General features: G+C 40.2%; 1 protein-coding gene across 1 annotated transcript in view; it reads right to left on the bottom strand.

Moving 5' to 3' along the window:
- LOC139376933 (CUB and sushi domain-containing protein 1-like) overlaps positions 1-26884 on the bottom strand; it is a 438044-nt gene that overhangs the window by 47571 nt on the left and 363589 nt on the right. The window contains exons 34-38 of the mRNA XM_071119944.1: positions 23911-24114; positions 21535-21659; positions 21002-21098; positions 13258-13362; positions 6674-6792 (exon numbers count right to left, since the gene is read on the bottom strand). Of these exons, the coding sequence (XP_070976045.1) occupies positions 6674-6792; positions 13258-13362; positions 21002-21098; positions 21535-21659; positions 23911-24114 (650 nt within the window). The remainder of the gene's footprint in view (positions 1-6673; positions 6793-13257; positions 13363-21001; positions 21099-21534; positions 21660-23910; positions 24115-26884) is intronic.

Genomic DNA, 26884 nt, shown 5'->3' with positions numbered 1-26884 from the left:
TCTCTCAGATGTAAAGGTAGGGGTTTCTCTCTATAATGTAATGTAAAAGTAGGATGTTTCTCTCTATAATGTAAAGGTAGGATGTTTCTCTCTATAATGTAAAGGTAGGGGGTTTCTCTCTCAGATGTAAAGGTAGGGGGATTCTCTCTCAGATGTAAAGGTAGGATGTTTCTCTCTATAATGTAAAGGTAGGATGTTTCTCTCTCAGATGTGAAGGTAGGGGGTTTCTCTCTCAGATGTAAAGGTAGGGGGTTTCTCTCTATAATGTAAAGGTAGGGGGATTCTCTCTCAGATGTAAAGGTAGGGGGTTTCTCTCTATAATGTAAAGGTAGGGGGTTTCTCTCTATAATGTAAAGGTAGGATGTTTCTCTCTCAGATGTAAAGGTAGTGGGTTTCTCTCTCAGATGTAAAGGTAGGATGTTTCTTTCTATAAGTGAGGGTAGGGGGTTTCTCTCTCAGATGTAAAGGTAGGGGGTTTCTCTCTCAGATGTAAAGGTAGGATGTTTCTCTCTCAGATGTAAAGGTAGGGGGATTCTCTCTCAGATGTAAAGGTAGGGGGTTTCTCTCTATAATGTAATGTAAAAGTAGGATGTTTCTTTCTATAATGTAAAGGTAGGATGTTTCTCTCTATAATGTAAAGGTAGGATGTTTCTCTCTATAATGTAAAGGTAGGATGTTTCTCTCTATAATGTAAAGGTAGGGGGTTTCTCTCTCAGATGTAAAGGTAGGGGGTTTCTCTCTCGGATGTAAAGGAAGGATGTTTCTCTCTATAATGTAAAGGTAGGATGTTTCTCTCTCAGATGTAAAGGTAGTGGGTTTCTCTCTCAGATGTAAAGGTAGGATGTTTCTCTCTATAATGTAAAGGTAGGATGTTTCTCTCTATAATGTAAAGGTAGGATGTTTCTCTCTATAATGTAAAGGTAGGATGTTTCTCTCTCAGATGTAAAGGTAGGGGGTTTCTCTCTATAATGTAAAGGTAGGATGTTTCTCTCTCAGATGTAAAGGTAGGATGTTTCTCTCTCAGATGTAAAGGTAGGGGGTTTCTCTCTCAGATGTAAAGGTAGGATGTTTCTTTCTATAATGTAAAGGTAGGGGTTTCTCTCTATAATGTAAAGGTAGGGGGTTTCTCTCTCAGATGTAAAGGTAGGGGTTTCTCTCTATAATGTAAAGGTAGGATGTTTCTCTCTCAGATGTAAAGGTAGTGGGTTTCTCTCTCAGTTGTAAAGGTAGGATGTTTCTCTCTCAGATGTAAAGGTAGGGGGATTCTCTCTATAATGTAAAGGTAGGGGGTTTCTCTCTATAATGTAAAGGTAGGATGTTTCTCTCTCAGATGTAAAGGTAGGGGGTTTCTCTCTCAGATGTAAAGGTAGGGGTTTCTCTCTATAATGTAAAGGTAGGGGGTTTCTCTCTATAATGTAAAGGTAGGATGTTTCTCTCTCAGATGTAAAGGTAGGATGTTTCTCTCTCAGATGTAAAGGTAGGGGGTTTCTCTCTCAGATGTGAAGGTAGGGGTTTCTCTCTATAATGTAAAGGTAGGATGTTTCTCTCTCAGATGTAAAGGTAGGGGGTTTCTCTCTCAGATGTGAAGGTAGGGGTTTCTCTCTATAATGTAAAGGTAGGATGTTTCTCTCTCAGATGTAAAGGTAGGGGGTTTCTCTCTATAATGTAAAGGTAGGGGGTTTCTCTCTCAGATGTAAAGGTAGGATGTTTCTCTCTCAGATGTAAAGGTAGGGGGATTCTCTCTCAGATGTAAAGGTAGGGGGTTTCTCTCTATAATGTAATGTAAAAGTAGGATGTTTCTTTCTATAATGTAAAGGTAGGATGTTTCTCTCTATAATGTAAAGGTAGGATGTTTCTCTCTATAATGTAAAGGTAGGATGTTTCTCTCTATAATGTAAAGGTAGGGGGTTTCTCTCTCAGATGTAAAGGTAGGGGGTTTCTCTCTCGGATGTAAAGGAAGGATGTTTCTCTCTATATTGTAAAGGTAGGATGTTTCTCTCTCAGATGTAAAGGTAGTGGGTTTCTCTCTCAGATGTAAAGGTAGGATGTTTCTCTCTATAATGTAAAGGTAGGATGTTTCTCTCTATAATGTAAAGGTAGGATGTTTCTCTCTATAATGTAAAGGTAGGATGTTTCTCTCTCAGATGTAAAGGTAGGGGGTTTCTCTCTATAATGTAAAGGTAGGATGTTTCTCTCTCAGATGTAAAGGTAGGATGTTTCTCTCTCAGATGTAAAGGTAGGGGGTTTCTCTCTCAGATGTAAAGGTAGGATGTTTCTTTCTATAATGTAAAGGTAGGGGTTTCTCTCTATAATGTAAAGGTAGGGGGTTTCTCTCTCAGATGTAAAGGTAGGGGTTTCTCTCTATAATGTAAAGGTAGGATGTTTCTCTCTCAGATGTAAAGGTAGTGGGTTTCTCTCTCAGATGTAAAGGTAGGATGTTTCTCTCTCAGATGTAAAGGTAGGGGGATTCTCTCTATAATGTAAAGGTAGGGGGTTTCTCTCTATAATGTAAAGGTAGGATGTTTCTCTCTCAGATGTAAAGGTAGGGGGTTTCTCTCTCAGATGTAAAGGTAGGGGTTTCTCTCTATAATGTAAAGGTAGGGGGTTTCTCTCTATAATGTAAAGGTAGGATGTTTCTCTCTCAGATGTAAAGGTAGGATGTTTCTCTCTCAGATGTAAAGGTAGGGGGTTTCTCTCTCAGATGTGAAGGTAGGGGTTTCTCTCTATAATGTAAAGGTAGGATGTTTCTCTCTCAGATGTAAAGGTAGGGGGTTTCTCTCTCAGATGTGAAGGTAGGGGTTTCTCTCTATAATGTAAAGGTAGGATGTTTCTCTCTCAGATGTAAAGGTAGGGGGTTTCTCTCTATAATGTAATGTAAAAGTAGGATGTTTCTTTCTATAATGTAAAGGTAGGATGTTTCTCTCTATAATGTAAAGGTAGGATGTTTCTCTCTATAATGTAAAGGTAGGATGTTTCTCTCTATAATGTAAAGGTAGGATGTTTCTCTCTCAGATGTAAAGGTAGTGGGTTTCTCTCTCAGATGTAAAGGTAGGATGTTTCTCTCTATAATGTAAAGGTAGGATGTTTCTCTCTATAATGTAAAGGTAGGATGTTTCTCTCTATAATGTAAAGGTAGGATGTTTCTCTCTCAGATGTAAAGGTAGGATGTTTCTCTCTCGGATGTAAAGGTAGGATGTTTCTCTCTATAATGTAAAGGTAGGATGTTTCTCTCTCAGATGTAAAGGTAGGATGTTTCTCTCTCAGATGTAAAGGTAGGGGGTTTCTCTCTCAGATGTAAAGGTAGGATGTTTCTTTCTATAATGTAAAGGTAGGGGTTTCTCTCTATAATGTAAAGGTAGGGGGTTTCTCTCTCAGATGTAAAGGTAGGGGGTTTCTCTCTATAATGTAATGTAAAGGTAGGATGTTTCTTTCTATAATGTGAGGGTAGGGGGTTTCTCTCTCAGATGTAAAGGTAGGGGGTTTCTATCTATAATGTAAAGGTAGGATGTTTCTCTCTCAGATGTAAAGGTAGGATGTTTCTCTCTCAGATGTAAAGGTAGGGGGATTCTCTCTATAATGTAAAGGTAGGGGGTTTCTCTCTATAATGTAAAGGTAGGATGTTTCTCTCTCAGATGTAAAGGTAGTGGGTTTCTCTCTCACATGTGAAGGTAGGGGTTTCTCTCTATAATGTAAAGGTAGGATGTTTCTCTCTCAGATGTAAAGGTAGGGGGTTTCTCTCTATAATGTAAAGGTAGGGGGTTTCTCTCTCAGATGTAAAGGTAGTGGGTTTCTCTCTCAGATGTGAAGGTAGGGGTTTCTCTCTATAATGTAAAGGTAGGGGGTTTCTCTCTCAGATGTAAAGGTAGGGGGTTTCTCTCTATAATGTAAAGGTAGGATGTTTCTCTCTCAGATGTAAAGGTAGTGGGTTTCTCTCTCAGATGTAAAGGTAGTGGGTTTCTCTCTCACATGTGAAGGTAGGGGTTTCTCTCTATAATGTAAAGGTAGGATGTTTCTCTCTCAGATGTAAAGGTAGGGGGTTTCTCTCTATAATGTAAAGGTAGGGGGTTTCTCTCTCAGATGTAAAGGTAGGGGGTTTCTCTCTATAATGTAATGTAAAGGTAGGATGTTTATTTCTATAATGTGAGGGTAGGGGGTTTCTCTCTCAGATGTAAAGGTAGGGGGTTTCTCTCTATAATGTAAAGGTAGGATGTTTCTCTCTCAGATGTAAAGGTAGGATGTTTCTCTCTCAGATGTAAAGGTAGGGGGATTCTCTCTATAATGTAAAGGTAGGGGGTTTCTCTCTATAATGTAAAGGTAGGATGTTTCTCTCTCAGATGTAAAGGTAGGGGGTTTCTCTCTCAGATGTAAAGGTAGTGGGTTTCTCTCTCAGATGTGAAGGTAGGGGTTTCTCTCTATAATGTAAAGGTAGGGGGTTTCTCTCTCAGATGTAAAGGTAGGGGGTTTCTCTCTATAATGTAAAGGTAGGATGTTTCTCTCTCAGATGTAAAGGTAGGGGGTTTCTCTCTCAGATGTAAAGGTAGTGGGTTTCTCTCTCAGATGTGAAGGTAGGGGTTTCTTTCTATAATGTAAAGGTAGGATGTTTCTCTCTCAGATGTAAAGGTAGGGGGTTTCTCTCTATAATGTAAAGGTAGGGGGTTTCTCTCTCAGATGTAAAGGTAGGGGGTTTCTCTCTATAATGTAATGTAAAGGTAGGATGTTTATTTCTATAATGTGAGGGTAGGGGGTTTCTCTCTCAGATGTAAAGGTAGGGGGTTTCTCTCTATAATGTAAAGGTAGGATGTTTCTCTCTCAGATGTAAAGGTAGTGGGTTTCTCTCTCAGATGTAAAGGTAGGGGGTTTCTCTCTCAGATGTGAAGGTAGGGGGTTTCTCTCTCAGATGTAAAGGTAGTGGGTTTCTCTCTCAGATGTAAAAGTAGGGGGTTTCTCTCTCAGATGTGAAGGTAGGGGGTTTCTCTCTCAGATGTAAAGGTAGGGGGTTTCTCTCTATAATGTGAAGGTAGGGGGTTTCTCTCTATAATGTGAAGGTAGGGGGTTTCTCTCTATAATCTAAAGGTAGGATGTTTCTCTCTATAATGTAAAGGTAGGATGTTTCTCTCTATAATGTAAAGGTAGTTAGTTTCTCTCTCAGATGTAAAGGTAGGGGGTTTCTCTATAATGTAATGCAAAGGTAGGATGTTTATTTCTATAATGTGAGGGTAGGGGTTTCTCTATATAATGTGAAGGCAGGGGGTTTCTCTCTCAGATGTAAAGGTAGGGGGTTTCTCTCTATAATGTAAAGGTAGGATGTTTCTCTCTATAATGTAAAGGTAGGGGTTTCTCTATATAATGTGAAGGCAGGGGGTTTCTCTCTCAGATGTAAAGGTAGGGGGTTTCTCTTTATAATGTAAAGGCAGGGGGTTTCTCTCTCAGATGTAAAGGTAGGATGTTTCTCTCTCAGATGTAAAGGCAGGGGGTTTCTCTCTCAGATGTGAAGGTAGGGGGTTTCTCTCTATAATGTGAAGGTAGGGGGTTTCTCTCTATAATCTAAAGGTAGGATGTTTCTCTCTATAATGTAAAGGTAGGATGTTTCTCTCTATAATGTAAAGGTAGGGGGTTTCTCTCTCAGATGTAAAGGTAGTTAGTTTCTCTCTCAGATGTAAAGGTAGGGGGTTTCTCTATAATGTAATGCAAAGGTAGGATGTTTATTTCTATAATGTGAGGGTAGGGGGTTTCTCTCTATAATGTAAAGGTAGGATGTTTCTCTCTCAGATGTAAAGGTAGAATGTTTCTCTCTATAATGTAAAGGTATGATGTTTCTCTCTATAATGTAATGGTAGGGGTTTCTCTATATAATGTGAAGGCAGGGGGTTTCTCTCTCAGATGTAAAGGTAGGGGGTTTCTCTTTATAATGTAAAGGCAGGGGGTTTCTCTCTCAGATGTAAAGGTAGGATGTTTCTCTCTCAGATGTAAAGGCAGGGGGTTTCTCTCTCAGATGTGAAGGTAGGGGGTTTCTCTCTCTATAATGTAAAGGTAGGGGGTTTCTCTCTATAATGTAAAGGTAGGATGTTTCTCTCTCAGATGTAAAGGTAGTGGGTTTCTCTCTCAGATGTAAAAGTAGGGGGTTTCTCTCTCAGATGTAAAAGTAGGGGGTTTCTCTCTCAGATGTGAAGGTAGGAGGTTTCTCTCTCAGATGTAAAAGTAGGGGGTTTCTCTCTCAGATGTGAAGGTAGGGGGTTTCTCTCTCAGATGTAAAGGTAGGGGGTTTCTCTCTCAGATGTGAAGGTAGGGGGTTTCTCTCTCAGATGAGAAGGTAGGGGGTTTCTCTCTATAATGAGAAGGTTGGGGGTTTCTCTCTATAATGTGAAGGTAGGGGGTTTCTCTCTATAATGTGAAGGTAGGGGGTTTATCTCTATAATGTAAAGGTAGGGGGTTTCTCTCTCAGATGTGAGAATGTAGGGGGTTTCTCTCTATAATGTGAAAGTAGGGGGTTTCTCTCTATAATGTGAAGGTAGGGGGTTCTCAGCACACTGAACTCAAAGACAAATCAAAGTTTGCTGAGTTGACTTTGCATACTAGACATGCGACACATCACACAATGTCTTTACACATTGACTTAGGGGATAAAGCTTAGCAGCACGTTGACACAGCAGTGGGAACACAGTACAGCTCTCACCTGCAGCATATATCCTGGTTCACAGCTGAATGACACCACCTCATTGACCATGTACCTGTCCGCTGTTTTGATGCCATTGGCAGGCACCACTGGCTCCGGACAGGCAGTGAGACCAACGGCTAGATGGAGCAGAAACATAAAAAAGGCCTCATCATGCCTGCTTAGATAAAGTACTTGATGTTGCACATCACATGAATGATTGGTCTTCAATACTCAGTGTGGTGATCCTGTTTTCATGTTTCAGAGAACAGTATTCCTCAAAGCTGGAGCAAGAAGAGGCAAACACATTGGCGAGTATTGTAAAGCCAAGTGGATATGATTATTGTATGCTGTTAACAGGCTCTGGTATAGCTTATAGCTATTAAGATAGACAATATGATTATTGGTTTTGGATTTTTGTACGTTTGTTAAGTTTTCTATAGTTAAATAATTTGTCATTTGGATGGTTATAAACCCCCAGTCATAGGAAGGTAATGCAGATACATAACCACAGTCAGGTACCAAGGGGCACAGGGTACTGACAACGTCATGAAACTAAAAGTGTATTTTGTGCTGTAGTGTGTAACCTTTGTCTCTATGCTTCTACATTTAGAACGCTAAAACAGTATTGTTATAAAAAAAAATCTGAAAATAGCATACCCACTGATCCGTGTTATTTAAATATGCATTGTGATTTTGTTCATTTCTTGAAAACATCTTCCAGTGGGTTAAAACTGTACGCACTGCAGGAGGAGACAGTGAGAGAGTATGTTGCCATGACAACAACATTCGTCAAGCCAATGAAAGGAGATCCTGTATAAATTTGTCTTGTTTGGATTGCACCACTCAGCAGGTAGCACCGTGCAGTTGTGAGTGTGTGTAAAACTCTCTCATTATTTTTCTACCCATCAATAGCAAAGGACTGTCACCTGCGATGCCTACATTACCCAACACAACAAAAGCCAACAGACACTGTCACACTGCTAATGTGTAGGTGACTGTTTCAAACAGGGAAGCCCAAATGGCTGTGGGCGGCTAGGGCGAGACTAGGGAGATTAAACATTAGCTTTGGTTCAAGGAGAATTCACAGCAGAATTCGGAGCAAGTTACTTTCAATATATTCTAAGGAGCATGTACTCCTGTTCAGGAGGGAGTGAGCGGAAATGTACAGTATGCAACTGGTCAAAAAACAGTGAACCACAAAAAGAGCACTGGGCATTTCTTTAAATGCTAAGGCATCAGAACCCTGGCTTGTACCAAACTACTAACACATTTATTTAACGTTAGATCAATACCACTTGTTAATTCCAATTCCATCTAGCTGACACACGTTACACATACCAACCATTTGAAGTGTTTTTCTGCAGAATAAATCAATAAAATGCCACATGGCCATAGTCTCTCTCTCAGAGGATAAATGATAACCCTTGAGGGAAAAAATCTGACATTTTCTCTACAACCAACGGACTGATCCAGGCAGGAATTTAGCCTTCAAGATCCAGAAAGTCAAACATTTAATACACTTGTCTCCTCACCCAAGCTCTAACAAATTCACCATCTTGATGTGTGATAAAAACACGTGGCGTGAATCTCATTTTAGATGTGGAACTTCGTAACTACCGTGCACAAGCCAGATTCAGTCTAGGATCATGAAGATGCAGCCACAGTCATCCAACGGTAAACATTCAGGATGAACCTAAAAGTCAATGACAACCATCTCTATGCAAATATAACAAGCTCCTCTTGTTCTGACAAAAAGTCACAAAGCTATTCTTATTTAATGATATCTACTTTTACAGTACACGTAGCTCTAGGTAAAATTGATATTATATATACCACGGGTATGACAAAACTTTTCTTTTTACTGTTCTAATCACGTTGGTAACCAGTTTATAATAGCAATAAGGCACATCGGGTGTTTGTAGTATATGGACAATACCACAGCTAAGGGCTGTATCCAGGCACTCTGCTATTGCGTCATACATAAGAACAGTTCTTAGCCGTGGTATATTGGCCATATACACAGTGGTGTAAAAGTAAAGATACCTTAAAAAGTCACCCAGTGATACACTACTTGAGTAAAAGTCTAAAAGTATTTGGTTTTAAATATACTTAAGTATCAAAAGTAAAACCAGACGGCACCATTTTCTTGTTTATTTTAAATTGACGGATAGCCAGGGGCACACTCCAACACAATCGAAGCATGTGTGTTTAGTGAGACCGCCTGATCAGAGGCAGTAGGGATGACCAGGGATGTTCTCTTGATAAGTGTGTGAATTGGACATTTTCCTGTCAAAATGCAATACGTACTTTTGGGTGTCAGGGAAAATGTACGGAGAAAAAAGTACATTCTTTTCTTTATGAATGTAGTGAAGTAAAAGTAGGCCAAAATATAAAATAGTTAAAATAAAGTACAGATACCCCAAAATACTTTAAATGATTTTTACTTAAGTACTTTACACCACTGCATATACCACACCTCCTCGTGCCTGATTGGTTAATTATACAGTTGATCTCCTTTACAAAACACTGGCTCTCCCCTATTCTGCATAACATTCTAGAAATGGCATGGCTATATCAGGCATAACGCTTCCAGGAAGACATCCTGCCAATGACGTGTATTAATATAGAAGACAATTGGCAAAGAATACATACTAAATTGGCATAAACTTCTTTAATTTGTAACATCCTGACATTCTCAGCATGTCTCAGTTTTGTCCAAAGCTATTAGTAAGGGCCACATGAGATTTTTTGCCATGTTTTAGCTTCATTTGAACAGATCGATTGATTGAGGAGACATTCTCATTTACAACAACGACTTGGAAAGGGAAGTGTTGCTATGGAGAGGCGAAGGGTTAAACGAGGTTGCCGTCGCAATGATTGTATTAAGGAGGTTCCAGGTTGGCAACTGAGCAAGGACTCCTGGGTTAACAAGCCTAATCTAGCATGTATGGTTGTGTAGTGACCAGAAGGAGTCATGCCCTGTGTTAAATATCTCCTCTTCATGCAGCGGTGAGAGAAATAATCAATCTCTAATCAAGATAAGACTGATTAAAAAACGTTGGTACGTTTCCTGGTTAGATCCCTTACGATTGATGCTGTTTGACTGGACTATTCAACTATATACTTATGGCGGCCAGATGTAAAAAAGGGTTATTATTACTTCCACATGCTTCGGAAGAACTGTATAAAAAAGCAACGCACACACACCAATAAAGCACTTTTCTTCATATTAAATGTTGCTAAAAGTAATCAGGAAAGAAGTGGAGGACGCTCAGTCAACTTGAGTCGAGGTGCAAACCAATATGTTTTATCATCATTGAAAAGGTAAAGGCGCAACTCTCGCTCACCACTGTCATGACGTTGGCCTGGGGGTAGGTTTATGACAGTCATAAATACCTCTTCCCCCCTTTTTCCTCTCTCTACCCTACTGATGTTACATTTGCAAACTCCTTGGTTAACATAGAGATTCTGGGAACATCAGAAGGTGGGGGGAAATTAACTATATTCTGGTAATCCGACCAATTGAACATATGCGGTGGTACTTAATGGATATGATGTCAGTTCGGTTGTCATCTAAGACGTTCTCATCAATGATAAGATGACATAAACTTTACAGCGGAAAGTCTACACATCAGAGTTATCAGATTCACATGGAATTGTTGTTCAATTGAAATGTTTGAATATGAACTTATTCGTGATGGCATGAAATGTGATTTTAGCTTCTAAAATGTGATTCTGTATTTACGATAGCACAGCTTCTTCCTTTGTTACTCAGTCGTCCTGCTTTTTCACTCAAACCCAGCCCTTTTCTTTTGTGTAAGCACCTGTCATATCTTTTCTGCCCGCTAGGGACGTTTTCCTTTATGACGTAATTTGTAATCAAGTTATGATTTAATGTGTATGTCTAATTCTGTGTGATTAGTTAGGTATTTAGTAAATAAATAATGAAACCCAATTTTGCATTGCTGATTCAACAGGGTTTGTGCAGATTGCCAAATGGCCAAGAATTTACAACTTTCAGATGAGACTGAATTAAGATGACGATTAATATTGACTGCTATTGTTTTTAAGAGTTTCTTCGGAAGATAACAGCTCTATAAATATTATTTCGTGGTGCCCCGACTCTTTAGTTAATTACATTTACATGATTAGCTCAATCAGGTAATATTAATTACGGATAAATTATTTTATAGAATAGCATGTCATATCACTTAATCCGGCATAGCCAAAGACACAACACCATTATTTGTTTTTATTTAAACAACTATTAAAAGCTTCTTTAAAGTAATTAGGTCACATAAAAAAAATCAGAAAACTAAGCATGACTGGGCGTGACTGGGGGGTATTCTAGTTTATTATTTCTATGTGGGGTTCTAGTTTATTATTTCTATGTTCATTTATTTCTAAATGCCAAATTCCAGTGTGAAGGAAGTATGCATTGAATTGATTTCCCTCAGTCATTAGGTGTGTTATAAATGAGCCCCTGTTTCCCTCCCATTAGACAGGGAAACAGAAGGGTTAGGGTTATCAGACAGGGAAACAGATTGGTTAGGGTTATCAGACAGGGAAACAGAAGGGTTAGGGTTATCAGACAGGGAAACAGAAGGGTTAGGGTTATCAGACAGGGAAACAGAAGGGTTAGGGTTATCAGACAGGGAAACAGAAGGGTTAGGGTTATCAGAAGGGTTAGGGTTATCAGACAGGGAAACAGATGGGTTAGGGTTATCAGACAGCAAAACAGAAGGGTTAGGGTTATCAGACAGGGAAACAGAAGGGTTAGGGTTATCAGACAGGGAAACAGAAGGGTTAGGGTTATCAGACAGGGAAACAGAAGGGTTAGGGTTATCAGAAGGGTTAGGGTTATCAGACAGGGAAACAGAAGGGTTAGGGTTATCAGACAGGGAAACAGAACGGTTAGGGTTATCAGACAGGGAAACAGAAGGGTTAGGGTTATCAGAAAAGGCAGGTACGAGTTCCTGAGAGTTGTAGCTTTTAAGAATGAGGTCATAATATTTTTAGCATAAACCGTTCAAATGCTAGAGCCACAAATTCATGTGAAAAAAACTCAAATAAATCAACATGCCACATAGGGGCTAGAAACCACAACAAAAATGTTAGAAACTGCTAGAAACCACACTACTGTATAGACAACCACAGTAGTGGTGTGTATTGTATTTGTCACAAAATACAACAGGTATGCTTTACAGTGAAATGCTTACTTACGAGCCCTTTCCCAACAACGCAGAGTTAAAAAGTAAGAAACATTTGCAAATAAGAAAAAAATAGTAACACAATACAATAACGAGGCTATATACAAGGAGTACCGGTACCGAGTCAATGTGCAGGGGTACAAGGTAGTTGAGGTAATTGAGGTAATATGTACATGTAGGTAGGGTTAAAAGTGACTAGGCAATCAGGATAGATAATAAACAGAGTAGTAGCAGTGTATGTGAAGATTGTGAAAGTGTGTCTATGTGTGAGTGTGTGTGTGTGTGGCGTCAATATGCATGTACGTGTGTGTGTTTTGTGTATGTGAGCGTATGTAATGTGAGAGTGTTTGGCACTGAAAGCCGGATTTTGGAAGGGATTTTTTTGCAGATAATTTCTTAATGTTAAGAATTGATCAAAGGGATTAATAAATGGGCCGGATCTGGCCCGCGGGCCGCCAGTTGAACAAACCTGCCGTATCACATAGCACATAGGCTGCACATGGGGGATACACTTTTAAGTGGGCTGAGAGAGGGGAAATAGCCGAATTGGGATCCCCACTGAGAGGACTTAGAGATAGTAGCAGAGGATGTTGAGGTGTAAGAATGAATAAGGTAAAATGGTTTACATCAGGACTGTCCACAGCAGCTAAAGGGCACTGTTTCTTCTGTTGAGACAGAGGCAGATGAGGCAAGCGGCCAGAGAGACAGACTATCTCTGATGCTATCAGTGTCCACACAGTACAGATTGGGAGCCCATTTCAGAGTTGAAAAGAGGAATTCCCATCAGGCTCCAACCCATGGTAAAAGGTAGAGAAATTGGATTTTATCAGCTAGTTTCCTTGGTATTTATTTTTTCGTTAACAGAATTGTTATCAGTGAATTATGCTGTACTTGTTGAACCATTTATGCTGACAGCTTTGGTAATTTTTCTAAAGCTTTTAAATGTCAAAATGCACATGCCTCACCCAGAGCTGCTTCATTTTTAACATTATAAAAGTAGAATGCCCCGTTGAGTGCTTTTGATTCAGAGTGTTAGCTGCACTGTAGGTGATGCTACTACATGTTCCAGAAGGAAGGAGAGAGAGAGGAGAGAGAGGAGAGAGAGAAAGAGAGAGAGGAGAGAGAGAGAGAGAGAGAGAGTGAGAGAGAGAGAGAGAGAGAGAGAGAGAGAAAGAGAGAGAGAGAGAAAGAGAGAGAGAGAGAGAGAGAGAGAGAGAGAGAGAGAGAGAGAGAAAGAGAGAGAGAGAGAGAGAGAGAGAGAGAGAGAGAGAGAAGTAAGCAACATTTTATTAGCCAAGAGGAAATCTTGTAGATTCCTTTATTTCACAGGGTCAGAGGATATGGAGAAAATGAAGGTTTCATGCTGAGACAGATGATACACAGTGTACTCACTTTTGTACTCAAGGTGGAATCCAGCAGCAACAACACTGATATCACTCTGGAAGTGGAGGTAGAGCTGGTTGGAGGTACTGTTCAGCAAGGCTGGAGCAGTTGTACCTGAAATACATCACACAGGAGAAATCTACATTCATCTCACTGTTGAAAGAAGTTCCATTTGCAATTCTGAATATATATGGATGTTTTCTGGAGGGTTGGTTTGTCAAGTGACTACAGTTTGTATCAATGGCCAAAACAGAATAAGGTGAACAGCTGTTCACTATTCTATGGACATTTTTCCTCCTCTATAAAATACTTTCCTTTTTGGAGGTCAACCAAATGAAAAGAGGGGAAAGGGGGGAAGGGGTATAAAAAAAAACATGCTTTGAAATTCTAACAGACAATGGTCACTGAAGTTTGTTTCTGTTCTTCAGTATCTGAGCTCCCAGGGGAGAGCTCTCATCAAATGTTTCCAAGGGGCAGTCAACCATACCACCACAGATAGGAAAAGTAAAAATGGTAAAAGTCTACAGAGCTCAAAGGGAACCATCTATGCATAGTCACTTTGATAACTCTACCTACATGTACATATTACCTCAATTACCTTGACTAACCGGTGCCCCCGCACATTGACTCTGTACCAGTACCCCCTCTATATAGCCTCGCTATTGTTATTTTACTGCTGCTCTGTAATTATTTGCTACTTTTACTTCTTATTCATATATATATAGATATATACTGTATATATTTTTAAACGGCATTGTTGGTTAGGGCTTGTAAGTAAGAATTTCACTGTTGTATTCAGCGCACGTGACAAATACAATTTGATTTGATCAGGGTGGTAGATATCCTATGTTTTTGGATGATATGCTTTGGCTCAGGCTGCTGAAAATCAGAACACAGTGTTCATCATGAGTAAGCAAACATGTGGTTGAAAAATAGCGTATATGCGGTTATATAACCTGAAACAGTGTCATTCATCACTTGTGTCAAACTTTATAATAGCAATAAATCTCTGGTGTCTTGGGCATTGGTCAGTTTAATAAAGAAATGTTGAAACTCCCCTGGGCAGATTAAAGATACAGCAACATATTCTGTTGAGACACCAGCTTTTATATTTTCAGGATATTATGTTCAAACCCCAGCTCACAAGTTCTGTGACATAGTTAGAGAAAGCAATTATTTTTATTCTCTTCATCGATGTCACACATAGCGTTGCAAAAACCTGGTAATAAAAAATAAATAGGTTTTCTATAAACCCTTGTTGGAAAATTCCTGCCATCAGGAGGGAATAAACAGGAAATCTGAAATTCTCCAACCAGGGTTTCTGGAAAACCGCGGAACGTTTCCAGAATTCTGCAACCCTATTATTACATTTGTATCTTCGGAGGCCATCTTCACAGAATGTATAGCTATGCTATGAGACAGCAATATACCCTTCACTCATTCATGACAAAACATAGACTGACTTAACACGTTTATAATCAATCACATGAATAACTCTGATGAAATGACTAAAGCTCTCCTGCAAAATACTGACTTGATATACATTAAGATATGTTCACCTGCAAATCATGTCAGTGAGCTACCAAGTTTGCAATCGGTTTCTGTAATGCTATGGGATCCAGCAAAGTATGGCAGAACGGGCGGGCATAAAATTGTCTGAGTACATTATGCTGATGATTGCAGTCTGTAAAATGCTCCTTTGCGCTTGAATGACTTGACTAATAATTTCTGGATGAAGTTTGACAGCTCTGTAAAGCTCATCCGCTGTCCAGCTATTCAGAGGTCCATCATCTCTATTAGTGAGACGGCATCTCCAGTGTTTCCAGAGCTTGTCAGATAAGTCACAGATGAGCTTAAAATGCACTTTGCGGGATTGAATCTGGCACATTTAGTATTATTAGGCAGTCTAGAACCTTATGATTAAAGCAATTCTTGATGTGAACTTTCAGCCGGGAAGCAGGGTAATTTTATGTTTTGTAGAGATGGAAAACCAATCTTGAAATACAATTTACCATATATTTTTTTACATTAACCATTTGGCAATCATCTCTAAACATGATGAAACAAAACCCCATCGATAGCCACAATGGCCTCAGAATGAGAGAGGTATATAGACATAAACCCAATCAATAGCCACAACGGCCACATAATGAGAGTGGTATATAGACATAAACCCAATCAATAGCCACAATGGACACAGAATGAGAGCTATACAGACATAAACTGTCGCTATCGAGCGACGGCAACAGTAAATGAGCAACTACCCGGGCTATCTGCATTGACTCTTTTGACTCATCACATACGCTGCTGCTACTGTTTATTACCTGTCATGTTGCCTAGTCACTTTATCCCTACCTACAGTATATGTACATGTCTACCCCAATTACCGCGTACCCCTGCACAGCGACTCAGTACTGGTATACCGTGTACATAGCCAAACTATTGTGTATTTATTCTTTGTTTTATTATTTTTATATTATTTAAATTTTTTTCTCTTTACATTATTGGGAAGGGCCTGTAAGTAAGCATTTCACTGTTAGTCTACACCTATTGTTTATGAAGCATGTGATGAATACAATTTGATTTGATCTTTGGAGTCCTATAAAATGTATTTCAGATTGTGCATTTAATTACTTTTGCAGTGAATACTTACATTTGAAGTATGATGAATTATTAAATATTTCCATCGATCACAAATGAATCACGCTTCAAATGTAAGTATCCACGGCAAAAGCAATTAAAGCCACAATCTGAAATCAATTTGAGGCAAGGAATACCAAACTATGCAACAACAGCAGCTACTGTGAAGTGGCCTTCTCAACAAATATCACAATTACCATTTTTCAACAGCATTTCCTCATCATTTGCACATTCTACTGTTAATAGTGGTAATAGGGGGATAGTGGTAAACAGAAAAGATAAGCCTCATTCAATTGTAATCGAATTGGTATTTGATTAAGTGTGATTAATCCTGTATGATACATAATGCAAAAAGGAAGGCGACAGAGAACACAAAGCATTTCCGACAGTTTAATTAAGAGAATTATCCTAATGGATTTGTAACTAAAAGAAGAATAAAAAGACTGATTATAATGGTGAGGATGTCAAGGATGTAAAGGCGGACCACACAACGATGAAGGGGAAACTGTGCATCTTAACGTGCCACTGCACACGATACGGCCTCTCTCTTATTCCCTCCTAATGTCACTGATTACTGATTTGGAGACATTTCACCGATGTTAAAGATGACTCAGTGCCTGTGCCATTTGGACAACCCAGCTCAAAATGGAGTTAAATTACCATTGTATTTTCCTTTAGATTCCATGAGTCATACACAACCGTCACCAGGTGTTCTCTGACATCATTATTTATTTATTCGCTAGATGGCCTAGACAACCATTTTTTTGTTGCATTTAAAACCTTGGCTTAGAGGAGTGCGGCAGTGGTGAACCACGTGAACTAATACATTCAGAATGATATCTTAGCATAGACATTTTGCCTTAAAGCCACATGACTCCCTAGTTGCCTGACCTTTTCTAAGCCTGTTGTTGTGACACTAGCTGAGTTCATTACAGGCTTGTAGAAGGCATTGCTCGGGGCATGGCTACACGTATATCCATTGGGAGGCACAAAAAAGGTTAATCCCCCCTTTCCCGCTGCAGGAGATCCCCTCCTGCTGGAGAGACTATGGTAATCAAATCAAATCAAATGTTATTCGTCACATTGAAATGTTAGTCTTCCCAGAGAGAAAGAAAATAGTGAAATAATAGAAAAGTAAAACATGTAATAATAAAAGTAATAACAAATACACAATGAGTAACAATAACTATATACACGGGGTACCAGTACAGAGTCAGCGTGCAGAGGTACGAGCTAATTGAGGTAGATATGTACAAAAACTAGGAATAAAGTGACTAGGCAACAGGATAGATAATAAATAGTAGCAACAGCATATGTGATGAGTCAAAAGAAGTTAGTGCAAAAATGGTCAATGCAGAGATCCGGGTAGCTATTTGGTTAACTATTTAACTAACTATTTAGCAGTCTTATGGCTTGGGGATAGAAGCTGTTCAGGGTTTTTGGTGCATCGGTACCGCTTGCCGTGTGGTAGCAGAGAGAACAGTCTATCACTTGGGTGACTAGAGTCTTTAACAATTTTTAGGGCCTTCCTCTGACACCGCCTGGTATAGAGGTCCTGGATGGCAGGGAGCTCAGCCACAGTGATGACCTGGGCCATACGCACTACCCTCTGTAGCACCTTACGGTCGGATGCCAAGCACTTGCCATACCAAGAGGTGATGCAGCCTGTTAAGAGGCTCTCAATGGTGCAGCTGTATACCTTTTTCAGGATCTGAAGGGCTATGCCAAATCTTTTTAGCCTCCTTAGGGAGAAGAGGCGTTGTCCTGCCCTCTTCGCGACTGTGTTGATGTGTGTAACTGATGTGTCCATTCTCACATCTATATTTTCTAACATAAAGGATGTGTAGTTTTGACCTACAGGACGAGATCCTAAAATATCACAGATGGGGAGGCTTGACAACATAACCTGCCATGGAAATCCCCCACAGTTTAACACTCCCACACAGCTAACACCTATCAGTTGGAATTTCGCAAGATAAAGGAGGACAGACGCAAGTTAAGACACCCTCCACCCACTGGTGCACCCAATGGTTTATATATACACTAGACGGCTGACAGGGGCACTGTTTTAAAGCCTACGCGCCTCCATCTTGGCACTCCTCCACCATTGTATAACATACAGTGCCTTTGGAAAGTATTCAGACCCCTTGACTTTTTCCACATTTTGTTACATCACAGCCATATTCTAAAATTGATTAAATAAAAACATCATCAGCAATCCACACCATAACCCATAATGACAAAGCAAAAAAAGTTCGACATTTTTCCAGTTTTATTCAAAATAAAAAAAACTGAAATACCTTATTTACATAAATATTCAGACCCTTTGCTATGTGACTCGAAATTGAGCTCATGTGCATCCTGTTTCCATTGATCATCCTTGAGATGTTTCTACAACTTGATTGGACTCCACCTGTGGAAAATTCAATTGATTGGACATGATTTGGAAAAGCACACACCTGTCTATATAAGGTCAGAGCAAAAACCAACCCATGATGTCGAAAGAATTGTCCATAGAGCTCCGAGACAAGAAGAACATATCTGGGGAAGGGTATGAAAACATTTCTGCAGCATTGAAGGTCCCCAAGAACACAGTGGCCTCCATTATTCTTAAATGGAAGAAGTATGGAACCACCAAGACTCTTCCTAGAGCTGTCCGCCCGACCAAACTGAGCAATCGGGAGAGAAGGGCCTTGGTCAGGGAAGTGACTAACAACCTGATGGTCACTCTGACAGAGCTCCAGAGTTCCTCTGTGGAGATGGGAGAACATTCCAGAAGGAAAACCATCTCTGCAGCACTTTACCAATCAGGCCTTTATGGTAAAGTGGCCAGACAGAAGCCACTCCTCAGTAAAAGGCACATGACAGTCAGCTTGGAGTTTGCCAAAAGGCACCTAAAGACTCTCAGACCATGAGAAACAAGATTCTGTGGTCTGATTAAACCAAGATTGAACTCTTTGGCCTGAATGCCAAGGGTCACGTCTGGAGAAAACCTGGCACCATCCCTACGGTGAAGCATGGTGTTGGCAGCATCATGCTGTGGGGATGTTTTTCAGCAGCAGGGACTGGGAGACTAGTCATAATCGAGGCAAAGATGAACGGAACAAAGTACAGAGAGATCCTTGATGAAAACCTGCTCAGGACCTCAGACTAGGGCGAAGGTTCACCTAACAGGACAACGACCCTAAGCACACAGCAACGACAAATGCAGGAGTGGCTTCGGGACAAGTCTCAATGTCCTTGAGTGGTCCACCCAGAGCCCGGACTTGAACCTGATCGAAAATCTATGGAGAGACCTGAAAATAGCTGTAAAGTGACGCTCCCCATCCAATCTGACAGAGCTTGAGAGGATCTGCAGAGAAGCATGGGAGAAACTACCCGCAAAACACCAGTCTCAACGTCAACAGCGAAGATGCAACTCCGAGATGCTGGCCTTCTCAGCAGAGTTGCAAAGAGCCAATAAAAATAAAAGATTAAGATGGATGAAAGAACACAGACACTGGACAGCGGAATTCTGCCTAGAAGGCCAGCATCCCGGAGTCGCCTCTTCACTGTTGACGTTGAGACTGGTGTTTTGCGGGTACTATTTAATGAAGCTGCCAGTTGAGGACTTGTGAGGTGTCTGTTTCTCAAACTAGACTCTCTAATGTACTTGTCCAATTGCTCAGTTGTGCAACGGGGCCTACCACTCCTCTTTCTATTCTGGTTAGAGACAGTTTGCGCTGTTCTGTGAAGGGAGTAGTACACAGCATTGTACAAGATCTTCAGTTTCTTGGCAACTACTCGCATGGAATAGCCTTAATTTCTCAGAACAAGAATAGCCTGACGAGTTTCAGAAGAAAGTTCTTTGTTTCTGGACATTTTGAGCCTGTAATCAAACCCACAAATGCTGATGCTCCAGATACTCAACTAGTCTAAAGAAGGCCAGTTTTATTGCTTCTTTAATCAGGACAACAGTTTTCAGCTGTGCTAACATAATTGCAAAAGTGTTTTCTAATGATAAATTAGCCTTTTTAAAATGATAAACTTGGATTAGCTAACACAACGTGCCATTGGAACACAGGAGTGATGGTTGCTGATAATGGGCCTCTGTACGCCTATGTAGATATTTCATAAAGAAATCTGGCTACAATAGTCATTTACAACTTTAACAATGTCTACACTGCATTTCCGATCAATTTTATGTTATTTTAATGGACAAAAAATTTGCTTTTCTTTAAATAACAAGGACATTTCTGAGTGACCCCAAACTTTTGAACGGTAGTGTATACTGTATATACATGATATACATGATATATATACATGATATATATATATATATATATTTTTTTTTATATATTTAAAAAATCCTTAAAGAATTGTTTTTAGAAAGTACTAATGTTACTGTCCGTACTACAACAACAAAAATACTTAAATACATGTAATTCTGTCCTTGAAATATTGAATTGAAATACTGCAGAATTCTATTCATTCCTATGGAGGAGTTCCAACATGTCCCCAATGTCCGTCATGACCTTCTTCTCCAACTGATTTCGCTTACTGAATCATTTAAAATCATGTACACATACTAAAAGTCATGAACTAATGGATCTACTCAAGATTGATAAACCCACACATTTGCCAGACAGGGGAAGTGCCCTCTATTTTGAAAAGGATGGAATATGCCATTCATATCACTGATCATGCCTAATGCAGCCATAGCATTCAACGTCTTCATTAGATAGCAGACAAAGCTATTCAGTTGCAGAAATGCTGTTCCTAGGATTAACTGGGAGGCAACGAAGGCCAAGATGGCTGCCAACTGGATTTTAAAAAGGTCTCTGGAGCTAATACTGTGAGTCATCCAACATGACGATTGGGACATTGGTCTGCTGTGTAAAAGATCGCGGAGAAAGGTATTGGACCCATGATCAATGTTCAGTCCCCTAGAAGAACTACGGGAACATAACATGAGTCGGTTTCATTTTTATTGTGGTCTTCAAAATAATAGGCCTGTAAGAATTCTGTAAAACACATGAAACCTAATTCGCAATAAGTATTATATTGCACACAGACATGATATCTCAAGGGGAAACGTGTGATTCCATGCATGATTAAGTAATCCAATTCCCACCTGAAAAGCTTCCAAGTTTAGGAGCTGTCATGTCCCCTCCATCATAGATTTCTAAGGAATCCCAATTATGCTCAGTGGCGAAGCTCATTACTTGAATCTGCAAAAGAAAAAAATACATAAATAGAGTGACAAAAATAATGTGCATGCCATCTCTCTGAAAGGACAAGCATTTTGAATGGTTAGATGAGAGATTGGTGTTTTTTATTGAGGGAAGTTTTCTCTCCTGCTATAGACATAAACCCAGGTTTTATACTGTGCTCTTGTAAGAAGTATTTTAAAAAAACGAGTAGTTCTCATTAGGGCACGATCAATAGCAATAAGACTGCAGCTGTTTTTTATGTGCTTTAAAACTACTTCTGCTGGCAACTGGTCTAATTTATACCGTCTAATTTTCTTTTCTTCTCAGTAGGACGACTGACGGTTAAAATGTGCTATAGCCTGTCACTCAAAAAATACAATTTTCCCTCTCTTCTCTGTCTGTCGGTGTAGCTTATTACTTTCGATGAGTTCAGACCTGCCCCCTTTGTACTTGCCTGAATCCCAGCTCCTTCGGTGACAATGATTTTCCACACGCAGTTCAAGCTGTTCCCATAGGGCTCGGGGAATCCGGGGGAGAGGATGGTGCCTCTTCTCTCTGTCAGATTACCGCTGCATGGAACTGGGGAGCGAAACAGAGGGAAAATTAGAGTCACATTGAATGGGGCACATGCCAGGTTCCTGTAGCCATGGTGAGTCAAGACACCGAGTGGAAATTTGACATGAGTAATTTAAGCAATAAGGCCAGAGGAGGTGTGGTATATGGCCAATATACCATGGCTAAGGGCTGTTCATAAAGCACAATGCAACGCGGAGTGCCTCGACACTGCCCTTAGCTGTGGTATATTGGCCATATACCACAAACCCTCGAGGTGCCTTATTGCTATTATAAACTGGTTACCAACGTAATTAGAGCAGTAAAAAGAAATGGTTTCGTCATACACATTGTATACGGTCTGATATACCACAGCTGTCAGCCAATCAGCATTCAGGGCCCGAACCACCCAGTTTATAATTATATATAAAACTCAGTAAAAAAAGAAATGTCCTCTCACTGTCAACTGCATTTATTTTCAGCAAACTTAACATGCGTAAATATTTGTAAGAACATAACAAAATTCAACAACTGAATTCAATTAACTGGACAAGTTCCACAGACATGTGACTAACATAAATGGAATAATGTGTCCCTTAACAAAGGGGGTGGGGTCAAAATCAAAAGTAACAGTCAGTATCTGGTGTGGCCACCAGCTGCAATATGTACTGCAGTGCATCTCCTACTCATGAACTGCACCAGATTTGCCAGTTCTTGCTGTGAGATGTTACCCCACTCTTCCACCAAGGCACCTACAAGTTCCTGGTCATTTCTGGGGGCAATGACCCTAGCCCTCACCCTTCGATCCAACAGGTCCCAGACGAGCTCAATGGGATTGAGATCCGGGCTCTTCACTGGCCATGGCAGAACACTGACATTCCTGTCTTGCAGGAAATCACGCACAGAACGAGCAGTGTGGCTGGTGGCATTGTCATGCTGGAGGCTCATGTCAGGATGTCTTCCCTGTAATGCACAGCGTTGAGATTGCCTGCAATGACAACAAGCTCAGTCCGATGATGCTGTGACACACTGCCCCAGACCATGACCCTCCACCTCCAAATAGATCCCGCTCCAGAGTGCAGGTCTCGGTGTAACGCTCATTCCTTCCACGATAAACACGAATCCAGCCATCTCCCCTGGTGAGACAAAACCGCGACTTGTCAGAGAAGAGCACTTTTTTCCAGTCCTGTTTGGTCCAGCGATGGTGGGTTTGTGCCCATAGGCGACGTTGTTGCCGGTGATGTCTGGTGAGGACTTGCCTTACAACAGGCCTACAAGCCATCAGTCCAGCCTCTCTCAGCCTATTGTGGACAGTCTGAGCACTGATGGAGGGATTGTGCATTCCTGGTGTAACTCGAGCAGTTGTTGTTGCCATCCTGTACCTGTCCTGCAGGTGTAATGTTTCGGATGTACCGATCCTGTGCAGGTGTTGTTACATGTGGTCTGCCACTGCGAGGACGAGCAGCTGTCCGTCCTGTCTCCCTGTAGCGCTGTCTTAGGTTTCTCACAGTACGGACATTGCAATTTATTGCCCTGGCCACATCTAAGGCACGTTCACGCAGATGAGCAGGGACCCTGGGCATCTTTCTTTTGGTGTTGTTCAGAGTCAGTAGAAAGGCCTCTTTAGTGTCCTAGGTTTTCATAACTGTGACCTTAATTGCCTACCGTCTGTAAGCTGTTAGTGTCTTAACGACCGTTCAACAGGTTCATGTTCATTAATTGTTTATGGTTCATTGAACAAGCATGGGAAACAGTGTTTAAACCCTTTACAATGAAGATCTGTGAAGTTATTTAGATTTTTATGAATTATCTTTGAATGACAGGGTCCTGAAAAAGGGATGTTTCTTTTTTGCTGAGTTTAGAACAATATTGTGACTAAAGAATCATCTCACTTCCCAATATCTTAGTATGTTTATGGTGTTTATGGTAACTTACAAATGTAAAAAATGATGACATATCTATTAGATGTTCTACCCACTGTATGTTCTTAAAGGGCAATTGCACCACATTTCAACCTCATATTCATTATCTTAGCACCATACCAATGTCTATATATGCAAAAACAGCGCATTCCTACGTTTTACCGTAAAAAAAAATATATAAAGTAAAAACATTTATTTTAACAGCAGATAGTGGAAATGAGTCGTTTTCACAGACTCGGTATGGGTCTGGTGGTAATTAATACCAGGTTGAAAAGTGGTGGAATTTCCCTTTTACAACAACAAGAACCCATCTCTAAATCAATGTCCACAAATGTGACTGATTTGAGGAGGCTTACCAGCACAAGCGGGCACAGTATCATTCCACTGGGCAAGTGCACTGGGGACCACATTGCATTTGATGGCTTTGGATCCCTGTAGCAGATACCCAGGGTTGCACTCAAAGCGAACAATGGAACGAGCGGAGAACTCGGACCCCATCCGTCTACCGTACCGTGGCTCTGGGACAGAGCTGCACTGCGTGTCACTGGTGCGAGGAACAGCTACAAAGAAAAGAGTACCCAGTGTTTAACACCTAGATGTGATAACTCTTCGCTTAAAGCTCACAGGAAAATTGCAATACAATGTGGTAGTAATATATGATTTGTCATTATGGACATTTGAGATCTTGAGAAGGATCTCAGTGTATCATCAGCCATACTAATGGCTAATTCATGCTGAAGTAAAAACACTTTAGCATGTGTTATAACTTTGTTATTCAATCATGAACACTCCCAGGACACCAAGGCATGGAATATGACAATGAAACCAAATATACAGTGCCTTGCGAAAGTATTCGGCCCCCTTGAACTTTGCGACCTTTTGCCACATTTCAGGCTTCAAACATAAAGATATAAAACTGTCTTTTTTTGTGAAGAATCAACAACAAGTGGGACACAATCATGAAGTGGAACGACATTTATTGGATATTTCAAACTTTTTTAACAAATCAAAAACTGAAAAATTGGGCGTGCAAAATTATTCAGCCCCCTTAAGTTAATACTTTGTAGCGCCACCTTTTGCTGCGATTACAGCTGTAAGTCGCTTGGGGTTTGTCTCTATCAGTTTTGCACATCGAGAGACTGACATTTTTTTCCATTCCTCCTTGCAAAACAGCTCAAGCTCAGTGAGGTTGGATGGAGAGCATTTGTGAACAGCAGTTTTCAGTTCTTTCCACAGATTCTCGATTGGATTCAGGTCTGGACTTTGACTTGGCCATTCTAACACCTGGATATGTTTATTTTTGAACCATTCCATTGCAGATTTTGCTTTATGTTTTGGATCATTGTCTTGTTGGAAGACAAATCTCCGTCCCAGTCTCAGGTCTTTTGCAGACTCCATCAGGTTTTCTTCCAGAATGGTCCTGTATTTTGCTCCATCCATCTTCCCATCAATTTTAACCATCTTCCCTGTCCCTGCTGAAGAAAAGCAGGCCCAAACCATGATGCTGCCGCCACCATGTTTGACAGTGGGGATGGTGTGTTCAGCTGTTGCTTTTACGCCAAACATAATGTTTTGCATTGTTGCCAAAAAGTTCAATTTTGGTTTCATCTGACCAGAGCACCTTCTTCCACATGTTTGGTGTGTCTCCCAGGTGGCTTGTGGCAAACTTTAAACAACACTTTTTATGGATATCTTTAAGAAATGGCTTTCTTCTTGCCACTCTTCCATAAAGGCCAGATTTGTGCAATATACGACTGATTGTTGTCCTATGGACAGAGTCTCCCACCTCAGCTGTAGATCTCTGCAGTTCATCCAGAGTGATCATGGGCCTCTTGGCTGCATCTCTGATCAGTCTTCTCCTTGTATGAGCTGAAAGTTTAGAGGGACGGCCAGGTCTTGGTAGATTTGCAGTGGTCTGATACTCCTTCCATTTCAATATTATCGCTTGCACAGTGCTCCTTCGGATGTTTAAAGCTTGGGAAATCTTTTTGTATCCAAATCCGGCTTTAAACTTCTTCACAGTATCTCGGACCTGCCTGGTGTGTTCCTTGTTCTTCATGATGCTCTCTGCGCTTTTAATGGACCTCTGAGACTATCACAGTGCAGGTGCATTTATACGGAGACTTGATTACACACAGGTGGATTGTATTTATCATCATTAGTCATTTAGGTCAACATTGGATCATTCAGAGATCCTCACTGAACTTCTGGAGAGAGTTTGCTGCACTGAAAGTAAAGGGGCTGAATAATTTTGCACGCCCAATTTTTCAGTTTTTGCTTTGTTAAAAAAGTTTGAAATATCCAATAAATGTCGTTCCACTTCATGATTGTGTCCCACTTGTTGTTGATTCTTCACAAAAAAATACAGTTTTATATCTTTATGTTTGAAGCCTGAAATGTGGCAAAAGGTCGCAAAGTTCAAGGGGGCTGAATACTTTCGCAAGGCACTGTATATATCTGATATTCAAAACATGACTGGTTACAATCTGTACTACAGTATATCAAAACATTATGTACCACTGCATGCATGGCCTTGTCCCCTCTTCTCTCACAGACATGACTGTTTTTCACATTGTGACGTGAAAGTGAGATTTTCACACGTTAAGGATTTCACGTGTGAAACTCCATATCCGATTTTCACATGTAAATTATTTTTGTATTTTTTGTGTTCAAATACTATTTTATCTACAGTACATAGTATATCTTAGTGCAATATTGAGGCCTTTACTGTTGGGCTGGGAGGGATTGTGTCTGATATTTCTAGATCTGTACCAGAGCAGAGTGTGTTCTTTAATCATGTACCAAACAAACTATCCTAACTGTCAGGGAGTATTTAAAAAAAAACTTCCATCCCCACAGTCTGGTAAACACTGTACAGTATATGTGCTCAACATACTTCATGGAAGATTACAATTTGAGATCATCCATTTTTATAAGGCAGCTGACAGTAAAAGTTCATGTAATTCACATAGCTTATTTATTACAATTTTGACAGAGAGAGAAAATGCTTGATGTGTCCTGAGGTGAGCTATTATCTACATGAGAGAGAACCTCTAAATGACACTAAAATAAAGTAGACATGACACCTCGATGATAAAAGCCAAAGGCATCATTGGATTTAAGGAATCTGAAAGGATTGAGTTAAGAAATAAAAAATAAAAATCGTACTCTGCCATCCTAGAAACGTTTTATAAAACATGTGGGTTTATATTTTATATATTAATGTGTGACATTTTATACTGATTATGCAAGAGAGAGGGAGTCCTTAAATATTGGTTATGACACTTTCAACATACGGTTCTATAGTGTATCTGTATGAGCCCATCTGCT

The sequence above is a fragment of the Oncorhynchus clarkii genome, chromosome 20 (genome assembly GCF_045791955.1).
Source record: "Oncorhynchus clarkii lewisi isolate Uvic-CL-2024 chromosome 20, UVic_Ocla_1.0, whole genome shotgun sequence".
In the NCBI taxonomy this organism is placed as follows: Eukaryota; Metazoa; Chordata; class Actinopteri; order Salmoniformes; family Salmonidae; genus Oncorhynchus; species Oncorhynchus clarkii.
The sequence above is the reverse complement of the archived record's forward strand: the minus strand, read 5'-3'. Positions and strand labels throughout refer to the sequence as shown.